Source organism: Choloepus didactylus, chromosome 1 (genome assembly GCF_015220235.1).
Source record: "Choloepus didactylus isolate mChoDid1 chromosome 1, mChoDid1.pri, whole genome shotgun sequence".
Classification (NCBI taxonomy): Eukaryota; Metazoa; Chordata; class Mammalia; order Pilosa; family Megalonychidae; genus Choloepus; species Choloepus didactylus.
Window position 1 is genome coordinate 180,383,508 of NC_051307.1, and position 19,490 is coordinate 180,402,997.

Genomic DNA, 19,490 nt, shown 5'->3' on the forward strand with positions numbered 1-19,490 from the left:
AGCCAACTTGAAAGGTGAAATCACTGCTCTCCCCTCTACATGGGATCAGACACCCAGGGGAGTGAATCTCCCTGGCAACGTGGAATATGACTCCCGAGGAGGAATCTAGACCTGGCATTGTGGGATGGAGAACATCTTGACCAAAAGAGGGAAGTAAAAGGAAATGAAATAAGCTTCAGTGGCAGAGAGATTCCTAAAGGAGCTGAGAGGTCACTGATGGGCACTCTTACGCACAATATAGACAACCCTTTTTAGGTTCTAATGAATTGGAATAGCTAGCCATAAATACCTGAAACTATCAAACTACAACCCAGAACCCATGAATCTTGAAGACGATTGTATAAAAATGTAGCTTATGAGGGGTGACAATGTGATTGGGAAAGCCATGTGGACCACACTCCCCTTTGTCCAGTGTATGAATGGATGAGTAGAAAAATGGGGGCAAAAAAAAAAAGGCACTCAGTATTCTTTTTTACTTTGTTTTCACTTTAATTTTTATTCTTATTATTTTTGTGTGTGTGCTAATGAAAATGTTCAAAAATTAATTTTGGTGATGAATGCACAACTATATAATGGCACTGTGAACAACTGAATGTACACTTTGTATGACTGCATGGTCTGTGAATATATCTCAATAAAAATGAATTTAAAAAAAAAATGACACAGCCCAAACATTTCCCCTCAACATCTCCCCTTTCCTCCATTTGTTCCCCATGTTTCCATTGTGTCCTGGGCCATACCTCTATCAGAGCGCTTTGTACAGTCAACCCTAAATCCAGTCTTTACTTGCCTGCCATGTAACACTATGGGCTCCTTGAAGATAGGAGCTGTACTTCTCATTGCTTTATCCTGGAACAGTGTTACTCAAAAAAGAATCATTAGATTTTTTTTTTCCCTAGTTCAGTGCTTATAATGATTTTGTTACCAATTCTAAGAGTCTACTTCTAAAGGTTGAGCTTGAACTAGAAATCGGAATATTTTTAAAGGCTTTAAGCTTATATTAAAACATTGCAGTTATTAATTCACTATAAAAGATTTCTTCATCCTTCTTGTAGCTATAATGATCCAGCCTTTTACGAAGAGTGCAAAATTGAATACCTGACGGAAAGGAAAGAATTCAGAAGAACTGGAATTCCTGCCAAGAAAAGGCTACAGAAGCTTCCCTCAAGTATGTAGACTAATGTACAAACTCCACTCAGGAATTCTAATATTCACACAAGCCACAATCACCTGAAATAATGGAATCAAGATAAGGAAGTATCTTTGCTTTATCTTAAATTATGGAAATATCAATTTTAGTTGAAATAAAGACCTGTTTTTTTTAAATTTTGAAGTTCAAGTTTATTAAATGGGATAAGAGTTCTTACAACAGTGATGCTGATATTTAGAGTTCCACATGGATTTTTTTATTATCTTTTTCTGATGTATAGGCTAGTGGCTACTTATGGGGGCCACAGTAACTAAAAGAAGAGGAGTGGATAATCTTTGAAGGTGATAATAATAGCTAAGCAGTATAGCCAGAATGGCTGTGAACCAGAATCCTTCCTGGTGTTACTCCTTTTTAGCTATGCGACTATGGAATTAAAAATTTCATACAATTATTGTGAGGAGATTACTGAGTATTGCAGGTAAGTAGAGGGCATAGGACAATGCCTCAGACATAATAAATGCTCTTTTATTGTTAGTCTATTATTATTGTAATAATGTCTCATATGGGAAACATAGGTAAGGTTGATGAGTATTTACACTAATTTTACTCATATCTTTGATGGAAATTTTTGTAAAATGTCTTATGATGTTCTTTGATCTGTTAACTTGGCCACTGAAAATGTTTTAACCTTTCACTTAAGTCTTTTTTATACATATGAAATACATTTTGCAGTAATGGTCTCAGGAACTAGTGTAAAAGATTTCTGTGCCAGTGCAATTATTGAGTCCTGAGATGAGCTTTTGTATTAAAAGTTGCTTTTTATTACCATTAGCTGTTGACTCTTTACTATAGCCATTATCCATGCTTTTAACCAGTTTTTGGGTAGTTTATGCATATTTATACAGTCCTCATTAAAATCACAGAAATTACTACCCACTAGGTCAAGATTTAACTTTGGCCCCAATCCCATGTAACAGAGCTAAGATTTTTTTTTTTAAGGGACTTAGTTAAATTAAACAAATACCCTAAAGAACCAATGGATGGGCAAGTTCCACACTTTACTCAAAAGAACCATTCAAAGATCAATTTACTCTTATTTGAAATAGAGAAATCTCAAATCAAAAGGCTACAAATCAAAAGATTATTAGAGTAGACAAAAGCAAAGCAAATACAGAAACCCAGAGACCACATAGCATAGACACACAAACCTATATTCCTCTGTTGGCCTTCTGGTGTAGGTGCATTTCTTTGAGTATAGGATCTTATTTCTTGGTTTCAGTGATGACCCAAATGAAAAGGGTCACATTAAGACAGGGGAATTTACAATTTATAAGACTATTTTATAATTTTGATTAAAACCAAAGGTGCCAACCTTCAAATTTATGTGGAATGTTCTCTTATGTAGATATCACTTTCTCTATAGGTGCTAGAAAAATTAGGCTATATAGCATAAACAATGTGTTCATCCTTCTTTTATTATGTCAAAAACTTAACCATTCAATGTAGCTTTCAGAATACCCATGTCTACCAACATCTCTACTTCATTCAACTGGTACATCTGTCACAGATATGTCTTCCTTCCTCCCTTCCTGCCTCTGCTTATATTATGGCCTGTTCTTAAGTGACAGTCCACAGGTTTTCTACCCCTTAAGGTCTACTTTCTCCAAGTAACATTTCTATAAGGTCATTACTTTATTTTCACATGATTCATTCCTTTAGTTCTTTAAGTGTAAATTCTCCCCCAATTTTTTTGTTTCCTAATGTTTCACATAGCTATATCCCTGCTCTGCTTATGAATTTGGTTCCATTTTGGCAGCACCACAATAAAAAATCCTTCTTTTAGAGGAAATGTAACTATTACTAGAGAAGATGTAAATATTTTAGCTAACAGTGTATGCTCATTAAGAAGCAATAGGTTTTTTTCGTGTTAGCTGTCTTTCTCTTCATTCTGTTGAACTCTGGATGTGCAGAATTGAGTTATTATAAAAAGAAATACAAAGACTAAAGACATTTTTAAAGGAAGCTCTTTGTAGCAGGTTTCAGTTAGTAGAGAAGAGGTCATCGTAAAATTTTCTATTTAAAATAGATTATAAGCTGATAGGCCACTCTTGAGAGATGATCATAGCATACACATTCAGAAATTTCTGACTGGGTAAAAAAATGTTTTGTTTACTCTCTCCTTATTAAAGAGTCTTATACATCATTTATTTAGCATTTTAAACTGTCAAGAATATTCAACCACTGACTTTCTGGCCTACCTATTTGGTAGGTGTCATCACCGTATTGTTCAGAGGGAAAAGCATTTTCTCCACTCAAAGTAAGTTGATTTAAATTAGCAAGACAAATACCTGTTATATGACTCAAATTAATAACTAACAATTAGTACTTGACCTTGGGATATGTAGTCAAGAAAATTATTTCACATCCACTTAAATTTCAAACAAAAATACTTTATTTTAATTAAAGTTTCTTTATATTGTTGAAAACATTAATCAAGCCGTTATCTCATAAGTCTTATTTTCTTTACAAAGGAAAATATCCAATCTTGGTTTTAAAAAAAGCAAATCAGTAAGCTACATTCGAGATTAGATGTAATATACAGCCTATGCAGCCACATGAGAAATAGTTTCTGCTGCTGTTATTACACAGATAGTTGCATCCTTCAACTCAAGCCTGGACTCTTCTATTTGTTTTATGCATAATGGGTTTCGTTCTATTACTTGGCATGAGATTGTACTCCCTTGAGTCAGCTGTGTTCATTGCAGAATAAATTCCAGCATCTGACACCAATCCCATTAATCACAGACTAGCTTGAATAAGTAAGATAATATAATATAAAGACAAAAATATCTGAACAGTAAACATTGTTTATGTATGTATGCTATTCTGTAATATAGGAGAGATCTGAAATATTCTTCTGAGTTCAGTTCAGAAACTGTCTATCAAAAAGGATAAAATTCTCCTACTTGAAACACTTCATCCCCAGGCAAAAGGTGTATGAACTAAGTAGTACATCTTATACTGATATTCTTAATACTTCCACCCTGAAATTGTTTAGGCTTCCCCAAGAATTTCCACATGAAGTCATCTTTGTTATTTCTTTACTTATATTTAGAGGATAGGCCATTTAGAATGAAAGACTTTTGGGACATTTCAATACAGCACAAAATTTAGTTTCTAGAATTAAAATTCTCAATTCAATGAATTAAAAATAACTTTATCCATGAATAAAATGGTACCTTTCAAAACAAAGCCTAACAGTTTATAAGCTGCTCTACATAATAAGCAGCTAGTTAGTTCCTTTGAGGACAATTACTGTATACAGTTTTATATACAGACATTTAGATTTTCGGTGAGGACAACTGAAGGGACAGATTAGATGGAAACTTTTGTGACACTTTCTACTTCTAATTGGATGATATATAGGATTATAGTAGTTTGTTCACACATTTACAACTATTTCATCTTTTTTCTCCAATTAGAACTTGAGGGATATATACTGAGTCAAAGTTGGCTTCAATGATCAGGTTATTTCAAGCCTTGGAGTTCAAATTGCTAATCTAAATTTTTAATAACCAACAATATTGTGATTAAAGAGTGATTTTAAATCTGAAACTTTGAAACAAGAGTATCTAAAGATAGGGTAACCAATACTGTGTAGTATTTTTCATATCTTTAAGCATCATAAGATCAACAGAAATACAACCTATTCACAGTACATTTGCCCCTTTCTGGAATCTGAAGCAACTTATATGGTTTTAATCCTATATTAATGGCCTCCTTTTTTATCTTTATGAATGGAAGTGTTTAGGCATTTTCACATGTTTTGTAAATTCCATTCTTTATCTGAAAGGCAGAAATTCACGATTGTTATCAAACGTAGAACTGTCTTTTTAAAACACCTTAAGTGTTGTTTTAATTATTAGCATGTACTGATTTCTTAGCCAGAATATGGAGCTGGAAGGCGCTCTTCTTTAGTACAGGAAAATCAGCTACATATTATGGTACAGTATGTACAAATGTAGATACTGAAGAACTGCAAATTTTAATCAAAATCCACTTTCAGTTTGCTAAATTTCTTGGTGGAACCACTGAAGGAGATACACCATCCTCATGACCAACTCATGAATCTCTTCAGAACTAATTCTTATAAAGACAGTTTTGATTATGTTGATCCAAGTAATGCAGTGGTGGCAAGTTGGGTAAAGGCAAAGTTTTACTTCTAGTTTCCCCAAATGCAGTCTCACTTGATTTAGGAGGGCTTGGGAATACCCAAGAATTATCTTCCAGGGAATTTCTGCCATAAGAGTTGTGTTCCTGAAAGTTTACACCATCATTAGTAATGGATCTCTCATTATCCATCCACGATTGAAGAACTGGTTTCTCAGATAAAATTTTTATGTCTCCCGGTAAAGGGGAAGATGTGGTATGACAAAGAGCTTTGCCATTCGGTGAGACAGAGGCATGTCTTTTATATGTTGCAGTAAAATTTGTCAAGTGCAGTTTTGTGTTATCTTTTCCAAGGTCTTCAACACATCCTACTGGGGCATAGGCTAGAAAGAAAGCACAGGCTCAGTGTCAGTATTCATGGCATCAAGATAATAAAATACCGTAATACTTCACTAATTTGTTGAATTCTAGATCTGGTGATGAAATTAACATTTCCAAGTTAGTGTGATTACTGAATGTAGACATCTGAGTTTTTATCCTAGATCAGCTCTTTACTGAAATTGTATCTTACAGTAAGTCACTTAACTGCTGCAAGTTATCAATTTCCTCGTCTGTAAAATGGATATAGGTATTCCTGTCTTGACTATATCATAGAGCTATTAAAGATAAAGAATTTCATGTAAAACACTACTTAGATTTATGAAAACCAATAATGTTAAAATGCAGGTCCAGATCCTGTTCCTAGCTCTTACTGTGGCTACAGAAACTGCTTATGGGATTGTTTACATGTCAGTGGGGATTGAGAAGGTTGTTCTTATTAAGTAAGTTTTAATATTTTTTAGTTAAATAAAACATTCCTTTGATTATTTAAACCGTTTCTTCATGAATGATCCAAAATGTTTTCAGTAATAATTACATTATATTGTGAATTGGTGAGGTCCAAGTGAAGCTTTAAAACACACACACACACACAGGCTTTTACAGATAAAAACAACTTAAATAAAAGTTGCAATGTAATCCTGCGAATTGTAAAACACTCATAATAGTGAATGTAAATTCTGCTATGGTCATGATACAGGTCAACTGAAAAATATATAGCCAAAGGAAAAAAAATAGTACACGTGCAATGACTTAGAAAAAGACTGCTCTGAAGATAGATATTATTTGGGCATAAGCCCACATGAAGACAGTATGAGCTTTCTCTTGACCCTCCAAGTCAACTTACCAGAGTAGAAAAAATAAAATTACCTTAAGCCCAAGAATGCCAAATACAACTAGGGCTTGAATCTATGTGATTTGAGAAGAAACAACAAGCTGAACCATATTAGTTCACTGCCTTTTTTCTTAGGAGGGTAGAAGTAGCAGTGGGAGGAGAATTGGAAGTTATGGTGTTTGCTTCTCCACAAAGTTGAATAGGTCAGGGAAAGAAGGCAATACAGTCTTATTCTTTCTGCTTCTCAAAGCCATGAGTCCCATGGTGAGGAGTGGTGACCTTGAGCCTGCCACCGTTCTATGAAATGTGCTTAGAAAATTTATGGTCCAAAGCAACCAGAAGATGTATCATTCACAAGCTCAGAGGGGGTACAAAAATGAGTGATTTCCAACTATTACTCTTTGGAAGTTAGTATTTATTCTGTAAACAGCCACACTGAAAACTCACTGCAAAATTACTCTACGAGAGCCTAAGAGAAGTCTTATTCCTACCATCAGCTTTTTATTTCCTCATATATAACTGACCACTGGAAAACTCAAGGAAAGACTTATCATAAACTAAGTTAGGGGTTGCTAAAATACCACACTATTTTGCCTGATTCGTATGTATTTCTCTCTCCAGAAAAGGAAAGGAATATATTCCCTATTCTGAATTTTCTTTCCTGTGCAACATTTCCTCCCACTAGTACACATTCCTGAAAAGAACTATTTATAAAAGACAATTCTTTTGTGATCTCTTTAAGGAAATCTGATTTATAAATAACAATTTTAAATTAGACGGCAATTATCTTTAAAAGTCACATTTCAGCCCTTTAAAAGTAAATTTTGGGCCTTCAAATCTGTATTACACAACTTCTCAGAAATGCACATTTTATGCAATATAAAGAATGAATACACTGATTTTTGTTTGAGGTCTAAAAATAGCTTTGGCAAACTATCCACAACAAGTTAACATAAAACTCAAAAATTTTAGTCAGCCAAGCTGTTACATATGAAAGGCAAAGCAATGAAGATTTTTGTTTGGTTGAAGGGGATGAAGGGAAAGCATGTGGTCTCTGTTTTAAACAATCCTTTATGGAAAGAAAAATTAAGTTTACACATGTCTGGTTAAAAAATGAAAACAAATAAAATTACTTTTTTTCTCAAAACAGTTTAAGAAGCTAGGTCTTTGGTGTTTTTTATAACATGGGAATGAAAAATAACATTTTGGTATCCTTTGTTTCTGTTTATTTTAAATATATGAAGTAGTTGTGGTAAAAGGTCAACTAGAGCAAACTTAACACCTCAGCCTTATACACATAAGCAACACTTGGCTGAGAAAAAAGCCACAAGGGGAAAAGAATACAGTACTGAAGAAAAAACACAGCAGCAACACCTTTATGTGCGAAGCTGACCAGTGTGAGACTGAAGCCAAAGCAGAAAATGGGTAGGCCAATAACATACTATGTATACTCTGGCTTTCCAAACTCATTTGATGAGATTTTGGTAAGCTACAATAGCTAGCTCCTCTTCAAACAGTTTTGGCTGGAATCAGCTGTTTCTGGCAAACAGTGACTTGCCTTTCTTGATTGCAGCTGGGATTTTCAGTTTTCTTAGTAGTTCAGCTTGTACTTGAGTCACCAGATGTAAATTAGACATTTCTCTCTTCAGTTCCCAGTATGCCTGTTGTATGTTATCACTGAAATACAGTTTTTTTAAAAAAGTTAATGATCATTATTCTCTTTAAGGATATAAGGGAATAACTTTAAAATAGAAATGAGATCTGTATTTCTGCTAGGATTAGTTTTGAGATGATTGATATATATTAAATAAAATTCCTTCATTAAACAAAATAGCTGAAAGATATTTAACTAGGGTATTAAAGCTAATGAGCAGATCTTATAAGAATAACACTGTCCTTCTGATTTCCAAATACCTGCACTATATTAAACAAAATGGAATTATAAAAAGAAATACTCCAACCAATGAGAGTTTCTTATAGATCTCTTCTCAGAATTGAGATTTTATTATAGCCAATAATGAGCAGTGGTGTAAATATACTTAGAGGTTGGAAATATGCTCTTCATTTGCATATCTGTTCAAGAATAAACTTACAGTCATTGATAACATGGATTTTAAATTTGTATTTATCTTTTAATCATTCCATTTTGATGTTGTAAATTAAAAGTGTATCAACTGCTAAATATATTCACAAGTACACATTAATATAAAAATTGTTTCATGCATTACATTCTTTTATGATTGACCGGGCTGTCTCATATTATTGGTTCTAAATCAATGAGACATGACAACACAAGATAGGAAGAGCCAGATGATTTCCTGGTAAGCAAAGGAAGCTAGAGAGAGGATTACATGAAACAGAAGTCGAACTTCACAAATGCCTCTCATATTTTAATAATTAAAATTATTTTCTCCCAATCATCTGAGAAATAAGAAATTAGATATTTTAAACCTAATGTTTACAGGGTTCAATTTTCCATTCTTACTTGGATATTCATGATTTTCTTCTTTTTAGGATCACAACTGCTAACTAAATGAACTAAAATCTTCATATATTTTTGCTTTCTTGCATAAGAATGCATAAAATATTAAATGTGAGAATAAATGCTCTCAAAGTGTTTCAAACCACCATTATTGCCTCTGACTGTTGGTGGTATAGAAATCAAATTAGACCAAAATGTCACCTTATGACAATTTTTGTCTAACCATAGACAAAAACCTCGATTATATGCCTAATATCTAAACGTAATATCCTAGTCCAATTAAGGAAGCATAGATACATCCAGAAAGAGAATTATTTCTGAATTATGTAAAGTTAAATACCTTTGTCAAATCATTCCCATTCCTCTCAGGCTGTAATTCTTTTAATAGAAGCAGCACAATAAACTTTATAGTGCTTTTGAGAAGACAACCTACTCGTTTTAGTCCGTTGTATTCAAAATCGCAGAGCTTTTTACAGGTGTTTGATAGGTGTAAAATAATTACTTCACAAAAATGAGTAAACCACTTCTACTTTATTAGTAAACATGCTACAGTGATGTTTCACAGAGGAACTTGTCTTAAATGTGAAGAGAGTGGTTACATTGTTGGTTCCTTGTTTCAATTCAGGGCATTCAATATGCTTTCCAAAGAGTTGCTCACACTACACAGCAGTGAGTGTAAACACTGTACATGTATGTGCTAATTCATGCAGACAGCCATGATATGAATAATATAGTTTAAAAATAGTTTCTTATTGGCTTGAGAAAGTAAATCATCATCAGACTTTGAGAAAATGAAAAGCAAATACCTAAGTAGTGCTTAGGTATAGAAATACTAAGCACATCTAAGAATCATTCAAAATAGCCTAGGCATGTAAAATAAAAAGAGAAACACTAGAAGTGTTAAAGCAGTGTCCAGTATACATTTTCCAATGCAATTTAATGAAGACTGCTTATAAATTAGGCTAAATTGAAAACTAGGTCACCAAGTTTAACACACATCTAGTCTTTTTTCTTTTGCTCTTAATATCACCAGAATTGAAAACTACAGCTAAAAATCTACAATTATTAATAAGTATAAGTTCTCCCTCTTGTGGATAACAAAGTAATGGCAGTTAGTGTTACCCAGTATGTTGTTTAATAATATTAAAGTGCTAGAGTCTTCAAGGTTCACCAGTGTATAAAAACTTTTCTTTTAATTCTATTTACTTGAACAAAAATGTTTAACCCATACTTAATAATGGAAAAGGCAAGTTGTCATACCACAGTTTCTAGCAGGATTGAAACTAGCCTTTATTTCTCTAGTTATTTTTAAAACTATGCATAAATTGCCTCCCTTCTCTCAGTTACTCAACTGGGCATGTGCCCTTAAAGTGAAATTTTGCTTTAAACACCATATAAACAAAAGCCCAGTCTAAAAAGAACTTAGAAAAATATTTGAAAAATACTGAAATATAACACTAAAGCATCCTAAATGAGAACCTTAAAAAATAAAATAGATAAGATGGAAAAATAATGATGGTAGAGTATTTATTATGTGCTAGACACTTTACCCACACTCTCAAAGCAACTTGGCAAACCAGGTAACCTTGTTTAACACATGAGGAAACAAGTTCAGAAGTTGTTACTCCACACTGTACCATGCTGCTGCTCAAAACCATCCTTTAGTTATCATTCTAATGACTGATCGCTGCCCTTTGAGGGGAACATTTTTATCATCATTATCATCATGTTTACAAGCCAACACAACCTTCTCAGCCCCAGAATAAAATTATGCATCTCTAAGATTTAAAAGTAATGAAATCTGTTTGTCTGCTCTTAAGAAGATGGTACATGACCACATTATAAAGTAAAACTGTAAAAAGCTCAGTTTTCTTAACTGATAATACATACTCAACTCATTTTAATAATGAAATAAATATTCCCTGTATGAGAAAAATCTACTTAACTCCATTTCTACTTTGGTCATACATACTTTAACTTCTGAAAATTTACTGATTAATAATACCACCAGAAGAACTAAAATTAAAGTTTGGGATATTCTTAGCCCAAAGAGCTAAAGCACTGCAAGCTGTCATTTTAACACTGCAACCCAAAGAAAACAACTTAGGAGAAACCACATTTAAGCTTTAGTGCATGCAATTCATTCTGACAGATTCTACTGCTGTAATCTACATTTTAAAAAATGCTCATTATATGGAATACTGAGCAACTGCGAGAAGGAGTGAAGCTGTGAGACAGGAAACAAGGTGAATGGAACATAGCATTTTGAGTGAACTACGCCAGAAACAAAGGCAAACACTACAATAATGCCTCACCAATATGGACTAACTACAATGTGTAAACTCAGAATTTTACCTTAGAGCACAGCTTATCCTGGGAACACTTATTGTAAGGGTCCCTAGACTGTAACGTCTTATAGCAGTCACATCTATTCCTCAATTAGAATGGCTGTCTCCAAAAACAAAACAAAAAATTGCGCATTATAGGTCACACAATTTTATAACTAAGGGAACCCAGCACAGTTTGACAAAACTAAGCTATTCCATATTTTCTAACCCATGGATTTGCTTTTTAAGAAGTCATTTGTAACATAGTTCTGCAACACAAGTTTACAGATAATGAGGAAAAGAAAAGAGGTACAATTAACTCCATACCTAGAACTGGTTTAAGAACTGGGGTCATCAATATATGCCAACACCAAAACAGTACACAAGCAGGACACTGGCCAAACTTCTGACAGACAAGTGTGTTCAATGATATTTTATACAATGAGTACCATACAAAAGCCCTCAATAATTAAAAGCTTCACTCATTCTGGAGGTAAAACAATAGAGTACAGAACTCACTTACCTGACAGTATAATGGAGGAAATAAAAAAAGGAGTGTTCCCTAAAAAGAGAGTTTATCAAATAACTGCGAAGCAATCCTTTAAAATATCTAAACCTTGAATTAATGGTTTTATAGAAATATTTCTGTGTACTTTTTGTCTAATGTAGTAAATTTAGTTTATCATCTGAATTGTTCCACTTAAAAGTATATGATGTAATTTACAAAAATTGATAAAACAAAGGAATATAAACTGGAAATATGGAATAAAGATGAGGTGAAGGAATCACAAGACAAATGTAATCAGAAATGAGACTGACATAAAAATGCATGATACAGAGTTTGGTAGGGGTAGCCACAGATTTGGTTATAAGCTTTCTAGTTGCTAATGAGAAGAGGGAAACCTAATAAGGCATGCAATTCACACTGCCTACTTAAGATAAATGAAACCAATTTTAAAAAACCACAAGTGTACTTAAGCACTAGGGGAGCCATTAGGGTATGCTTCCATTACATAGTTCTTTAACATACCATACACCCTGGTATGGCTTTAACATGCAGAAACTTTTAGAGTGAACTTTAGGCAATCTTTTCTAAAAACTTCTTCTCAGCAGACCTTGTGAATTAATATTGAACTCTAAAGAATTCAAGACTGCACAGTGAAGCCACAATTATAACTTTACAGAAGTATTATTATCTGAAAAAGTTTTAAAATAGGTGTAATTAAACACATTTCCTATTTTTTTTCCTTCAAAAGCCCAGCTTTGATCAATGCTACTTTGTAATGTGCTCTCTAAGTGAATTACTTCAATACTGCTAAATGAAGTGACTGACTGCCTGTATAAGAACACACCTTCCCAAAACGATGACTTAACAGTTTCTTCAGAACTGGAACTCTAAACCTTTTTTCTGGATATTACCTTCTAACGTCCTATTCTATCTGCTGTTGAACCCATCTACTGGGTTTTAATTTCAGTTACTACATTTTTCAAAAGTTGTAGAATTTCTAAGTGTTCTTTTTTATACTTCCCAATTCTTTGCCAAAATTCTCAATCTTTTTTTTTTTTTTTGTATCTTCATGAAACATAGTAAGGATAGATATTATTTTTTAAAAGAAGTGAATTATAATTTCAGTATCTTATGTCTATCTCTATTGTCTGGTTATTTTTTATTTTTGCTGGTTCTTTTGCTCCCATCTCCTCGGAAGCTTTCTTATTTTGGGTTGTATATGGAAGGCTTAAAATGATGCTATCTTCTTCCAGAGAGTATTTACTTTTGCTCTGGCCATGCCCCTGGGAACGCTGGTACTTAGGATTAGCATTGTGTTAATCCAATTTAACACAATGAGATGTTTCTATACTAAAATGTAGTCTACTAAGAGGGCCTATGTACTTCCACTCAATTCCAATTTATGCAGCCCTTCAGGGTACCAACACAAAAGAAAATGGTTTCATCAAGGCCAACCCCTTGCACAGGGCACTGGACTCCTTCAGATATTTGCAGGGAGGGGGCAAACTTATTGAGCTACTCTCAGTGGAGGTACTGATCCAAATTATCTTATCCCTCATGAACAGAAGCAGAATTCCCATTCTATATCATGTACTTCTACTATAATATTTATTTAGTCCCTTTATATTGACATACTTTGATTCTAGCATATTTATTCATTCCCTCCTTCTTTCAAAAACTGACTTGAGGTAGCTTAGAAAAAATGACAAATATAACAAAAAAAAGTTTTAGGGTTAGGGCAATGACCACCCAATGAATCTAGCCTACTATTCACTGTTTTGTATGCATTCTTTTGTCTCCCTCTTTACAAAACCCTTAAAAAGGAAAATAATAATGATAGTGTTAAACATTTTAGCTTATGGAACTTGGTTAGCATGGCTTGGGGTGCAAGTCCCTAAACTACCTCTTGCAGTAGCCAGGGTGAGCAGAATTTGGTGAAGCGGGTTTAAGTTTGGGGTGGGATTGGAGAAGTGGGGCAGGACCAACAGCGTCTGGTACCTTCTCCTTTCCCTTTCTGAAATCTCACATTCCAATGATCACAGGTTTAAGGAGATGCTGGGGGTACCAAGGAACTCACTTGGCATTCAGAGCATCATGCCTTGAGGTTTGGAGCACTAGGGCTGGAGAGCAGAATGTTATTCCAGAAAAGCCACAAAAAATGCCCATTTCTAGCCTGGCGGTTGAGTGGCTTGAGAGTTCTTGCTTTTCTCTTCTTGTCCTTCTCTCCCCTCTCTCTTTCCATGGGAGGGGAGAAGGTATTTTTGGTAGAGCTTTCTTTCCAAAGCATCTGGCCTATTCACATCACGTTCTCAAGTTTCTAAAACACCTTAGAACTTTTTTCCTTAATATCAGAAAGCAAAAAAAAAAAAAAAAACCACAATTGAGATTTGCCTTTCAAACCCTCCGGTGTTGCCTCCCTCCAGGTGGTCGTGGTCACACCATCAGAGTACTGGGAACCAAGCAGACCTTGTTCTTTTTGTGTGTGCGTTCTGGACTCCTGGAGTGAACATGATCTTGTCCCTACTGGAGTTTAGGTCCAGTGCAGTTGCCTCTAGAGAGACCCCAGTGCCTTTTGAGAATGGCCAGGGTTTTCCTTACTTCCTGCCAGTGTCTCCCAAAGGAAACTCATTCCAAATACCTTTCCCCTGGGGTCTTAGAAGGAAAATGGAATTCTGGTTCATACTATGGTCCCTTGTAACCTCAGGTTTTTAATGTGATCACTTTCAAACTTAAAAAGATCCAGGTGGAAATATTTTTACCATGCTGGTAATAATCTTAACAGAATACCTGAATTCTTAACATTGTTATGTTTCAGTGTAAGTGGTGACTATTTCTTTTCATATCTGTCATCTGGTTTCATTCCTGTAATACAGTCACCCAATTTTGGGGGGGGAGGGGGTGGGGAACAATATGTAGTTTTTGTACGAAACCTAGGTTAACAGAGAAAAGAAGATACACTTAAATAATACTAATAAGAGTTAGAAATAGTTGTTTGCTCTTAACACTTCCTGAATCTAAGCATCCTTACAGTTGAGAAGAGAGAAACATGTGGTTCCAAATTCTTATTTTAGATGAAAAAATAAACACATCTTTTAGGGCAAAATATTTCTTGTAGACAACTTGGAGAAATAGCTTAGATAGACACTGTACTGGACAGACTTTTTTTTCTTCTTCTTTTTATGTGTTTGTTTTGTTGTTGTATTTTAAAGGAAAAACTTCCTTGTGGTAAACTTAGATAAAAGTTAAAAGTATAATTTATAAGTTTGAATGGCAGAGCTGAGTAGTTGCAATAGAGACCATATGGCCCACAAAGTCTAAAATATTTACTAGCTAGCTTTTTACAGATATTTTGCCCACCCCTGATCTAGAAGAGTGGCTGGATGGCATTTCCTCAAATTGTTTTCCCTAACAGATTATTTCTCGCAATCAAGTTTTTGTTAGGAATAAGTATGAAACAATTCACATTATTTGCTTAGGTCAGTAAATGATTAAACAGAAGGTTTAACAATGAAGTCAAATCACTATTTTTTATTGGATGGAGGGTATCCACACAAAGGCCTTGCTAAAAAGCAGAAACAAAAAATTGTTAATTTAAAACACTGAACTTAGGTAACTTAATGCGATGTATATTTGAGAAAAAAGGGTAGAAGCTAAAGTACATGGACTCTGATAGCTACTTTTGTTTTGTTCAAGAGATAATAATTCTCTTAAAATACATGTTATACCAAAGTCTAACATTGCCCAAGTCTGCCTTTAGTCCAAAAGGATGGTTATATGCATAATTCTTCACATACAAAATCAGGATTTATTACAGAATACCTCTATATACCTAGCTCCTTAAAATTATATTTAGAATATTACCGAATGCTCAAAAATTTTGTTTAAGCCATCACAGCATGTACCTTTCTATTACTCAAGTTCAAGTTTCTTGTAGATGAAATAATAGCTAAATATTTTATATAAGTATATTGTGGTCAGAGATTATATTCAGTATCCAAATAGTATCCATTCTTTTTTATAAAAGGATAACTAACTATAACAGAAACCTAGGTACCTACCTAATACACAAAGTGGCCCACAGAAGAAGAGAACATGTATTATTTTTTAATGTTGAAGAACGTTCATACCTTGAAATGCTCAGTCTTTGGAGATCTATGCTCTTCAGATTGTCTTCCTGAGACAGATCCTGTCATTTGTTAAAAAACAAAGTGAAAAAGTTGTAATTGTCACATTATAGTCATTCTCAGCACTTTATTACCAGAAACATTTTTCAGCTTTTAAAGAACACATCTATAATGGTAGATCACAAAGCTATTTTGATACTCAATTTTAATGAAATATGTCCTACTAATATATATTGCTAAATTACTTCCATTATTTAAAGGAATTAATACTTTAATTTTATTTAAAAAATAAAATTGTTCTAATAAAAAATAACTCAGAGTATCACATAATATATTTCTGAAGACACTAATCTCAAGTTTATATTAAAAAGGGGGTAAAAAAATATTAAATTATTGTTTGCTCAAGGTACAGCTGAAGAAATTCCATGGGAAAATGGACTGATATTTCACTTTTTGGTATTTTTTTTTTAAATACCAAAATTTTAACAGATTACAGTTTAAAGGAGCAACATAAGTTTCCTCCTTCCACAGAGATAACAAAATGACTTTCTACGAATTGTAACTCACCATTTGCAAAGACTTCATCAATTCCTTGTATATTTTAAATATTAGTAGTTTAGGTTGTAGATATGATATAAAGAACCTTCAAAAGATATTTAAAAGTGGACTTTATATGTTTAAGACAATTCTGTAATACACTTGTTTGGTATGCATTCTCATTTAAGGGTCTGTAACAAATAAAAATGATCATCAAAGGTACTAATTCTACTGAAACAAGTGGCCATTATCAGCTGAGATAAAATTTAATTTTACTATTTCTTACTTACATCATCTAAGTTATGTTGTAAAGTGAAATGTGTTAAAAGCTGCACAAGGACTTTGTGAGTAGTGAGGACTCTGAACTTAGCAAAGTAAAACATAAAAAATACTTTGCATTAAATTGAGGTAAACCATTTTGGGATCTTTGATTTTTCAAAAAATACCAACTAAATACTGTAGAATTTAACTACTAAATTGCATCTCTGGGAGCACAATCAAGAGGGGGAAACAAACTGGCTCAGAATCAGAGGAGGTCTGACCAAATAATAAGGCAAACGACCCTGGACACTTTTCTTTCCTGTTCTCCACAGAAAATAAAAGAATCAGATCAAGTCCTTTTTAGTTTCCTTGTATCATTAAATTAAAAAATTATTAGTGTATACTTAACTGTATTATGTACAATAGAAATCTTCATTTTAAAAGCCAAAGATAAAAAAAAAATCTGAGCTTGGTCTTCCTAACAATTCAGAGAATATAATGTAAATCAGCAATAAGCTCAATGGGATTGTCTTTAAAGAGCTGTTCCTAGACAATCATCAATTTGCCATGATCTAATGGCAGCAATTGATCAGTTTCCCAACATGTCTACAGAACAGGAGTGCCATTTGATGTGGCATCAACAGGGCTTCAAGGCCATACAATCTTGGGAAACAGTGCTCAAGTTCAACAGATTCCTATAGTCCAGGACTTCTCAGAACCTTTAAAATATGACAGCACATTGTGAATCTCTAAGTGGGATAATATTAGGGACCTCCATTTTACTGATCCAGTGTTTCTTACACTTAACTTTGACCTAAGAATCTGTTTTTTTGTTTTGTTTTGTTTTCAGAAAAGCAACTGCTCTGAAGATAAATGGCTAGCATATTGGGAGATATAGAAAGTCTAAAAGGTCTAGAGTGGAACTGACCCCTGGAACCTTGCCCCCACTATACCAAATACTAATCAACAGTTCACTAAGTAAAATCTTTTAAAACAAAACAAAAACAAACAAACAAAAAAAATCCCCACCACTATTATGTCCACAAACGATACTAATATAAACTTTAGGAGGTGTTATAAAACATATTTCACAGAAACTACTACCTTAAATATTTGTAAATAAGGCCACAATAGATATAAGAAAATTATTAATGTGAATATAAATTCCTCTCCTTAGCATGCTGATTCCCATAGTCAAGAGGATTCTGATCAGCAATGCCACTGAAACAAGATTAAAAGTACACATCCGTAAGATAAAAAATTTCAACTTCGAACCCTTGATACTTTGATATTAAGCATTTCTTCTTTTTCTTTTCCTTCTTTATTTCTTTGTATTAGCTGTAAACACTATTTACTTCATTTCTTTGCATTAGGTGTAAATACTGCTTACTTCACATCCCTCCCTCAGCCTAAAAATAAATTCCTTAGAAGTTGGGAACCATGTATGAATCTTTTTTAATATACCCCCTTATCTCACCTTCAACCCTTGAAGTTAGTCTCTCAGGTTTGATTTCATCATCAGTAAAAGAAAAAGAGTTTTCTAGTTCTTGTACCTCTCAAAGTCTCTTCCTGTGATTTTTGCTTAGATGACTTAATCGGAAAGCAAATTTATTCCCTAGCACCATCTAGTGGAAAAAGTAACTAATAAGAATGAAACTGCAACCAAATACACATACCCACAGACATATATGTCTGTGTGCACATGCATGCGTGTGCACACACTCCTAAAAGCACTGCTTTTCTGGATTACCCTAAACAAGTTTCTTGAAAAACTTTCACTTACTGAACACACTATGTAATGGGCACTATGCTAACTGCCTTCTGTATATTATCTAATTAAATTCATAAAAAATAGTTATTATGTCTGTTTTACAGAAAACAAGTTCAAAACAGTTAAATAACTTCCCTATTGTTAAACAGTTAATAATCAAAACCACAATTATGAGCCAGCATTTTATGATTCTACAGCCAGAACTCTTAATCATGCTACTGATTCCTACTCTAAGATCCATTATGTATAAAAGCAATCAAATGATTTCTTTTCTATTAGAATGTATATGCTGATAATTACACTTCAGAGCTTCAAGGTACAAATCTTTCCTTGCAAGCATATCTTTTTAAAGAGGTCACTCAGTGGCTAAAGCAACTGGGTTTCTGGGACAGGAAGCCTTGAAGAACTGTGGAGTGTGTCTACAGGTTCACAGATGGAAAAATCAACATCAGATGTCAAGCAGGAAAAAAACTCTAACAGAATTGACTGTAATAATAAAAATTATTAAAAATAATAAGTGTTTCCTCTTTATCAGGGCTGGGGGCTCCAAAGCAAGTTTTCACTGCCCAGTTCTGAGGATTCATTTGGCCAAAGCCAAGACAGAATGCTATACTGTTCTTAATGCCTGGCTCATTCTTATGTGGTAGTCACCTGTAAAGAAAAACTACATTATAGAAAACAGTGTGCCAGCTCCATGGTTCATGCGGGATTCAGAGGCAGAGTCCTGGCTGGCCATCAGAAAGTTTGGGAAGTGGCTCCTCTTTCAGGTAGAACTTTCCATACATTCCATACATGCATTCCTATGGCATCCCACAGAAACTTTCCATACATTACATACATACATTCCTATGACATCCTAAAGAAACCTGTGGTTGGAGACACGTCCTTTATAGTGGGCTCAGATGTTCTGTTTGGCAAAATGGTTGAGCTGAGAAACAGTAAAGTAA

General features: G+C 33.9%; 2 protein-coding genes across 4 annotated transcripts in view; one reads left to right on the forward strand and one right to left on the reverse strand.

Moving 5' to 3' along the window:
• CMC1 (C-X9-C motif containing 1) overlaps positions 1-19,490 on the forward strand; it is a 145,628-nt gene that overhangs the window by 121,765 nt on the left and 4,373 nt on the right. Inside the window, exons 4-5 of one of the 2 annotated variants that reach the window (XR_005218378.1) lie at positions 1,056-1,168; positions 17,950-18,020. Coding sequence is in view for 1 of the 2 variants with exons in the window: in XM_037846251.1 (XP_037702179.1) it covers positions 1,056-1,176 (121 nt within the window). In the remaining variant the exon portion in view is untranslated. Of the gene's footprint in view, positions 1-1,055; positions 1,976-17,949; positions 18,021-19,490 lie in introns of those variants that run through there. The other variant, XM_037846251.1, reaches the window with a different exon arrangement.
• The window catches only part of AZI2 (5-azacytidine induced 2), a 41,573-nt gene continuing 25,662 nt past the window's right edge, over positions 3,580-19,490 (reverse strand). Inside the window, exons 6-8 of one of the 2 annotated variants that reach the window (XM_037846199.1) lie at positions 15,978-16,036; positions 8,092-8,210; positions 3,580-5,703 (exon numbers count right to left, since the gene is read on the reverse strand). In XM_037846199.1, the coding sequence (XP_037702127.1) occupies positions 5,291-5,703; positions 8,092-8,210; positions 15,978-16,036 (591 nt within the window). In that variant the 3' untranslated portion in view covers positions 3,580-5,290. Of the gene's footprint in view, positions 5,704-7,975; positions 8,211-15,977; positions 16,037-19,490 lie in introns of both variants that reach the window. The other variant, XR_005218370.1, reaches the window with a different exon arrangement.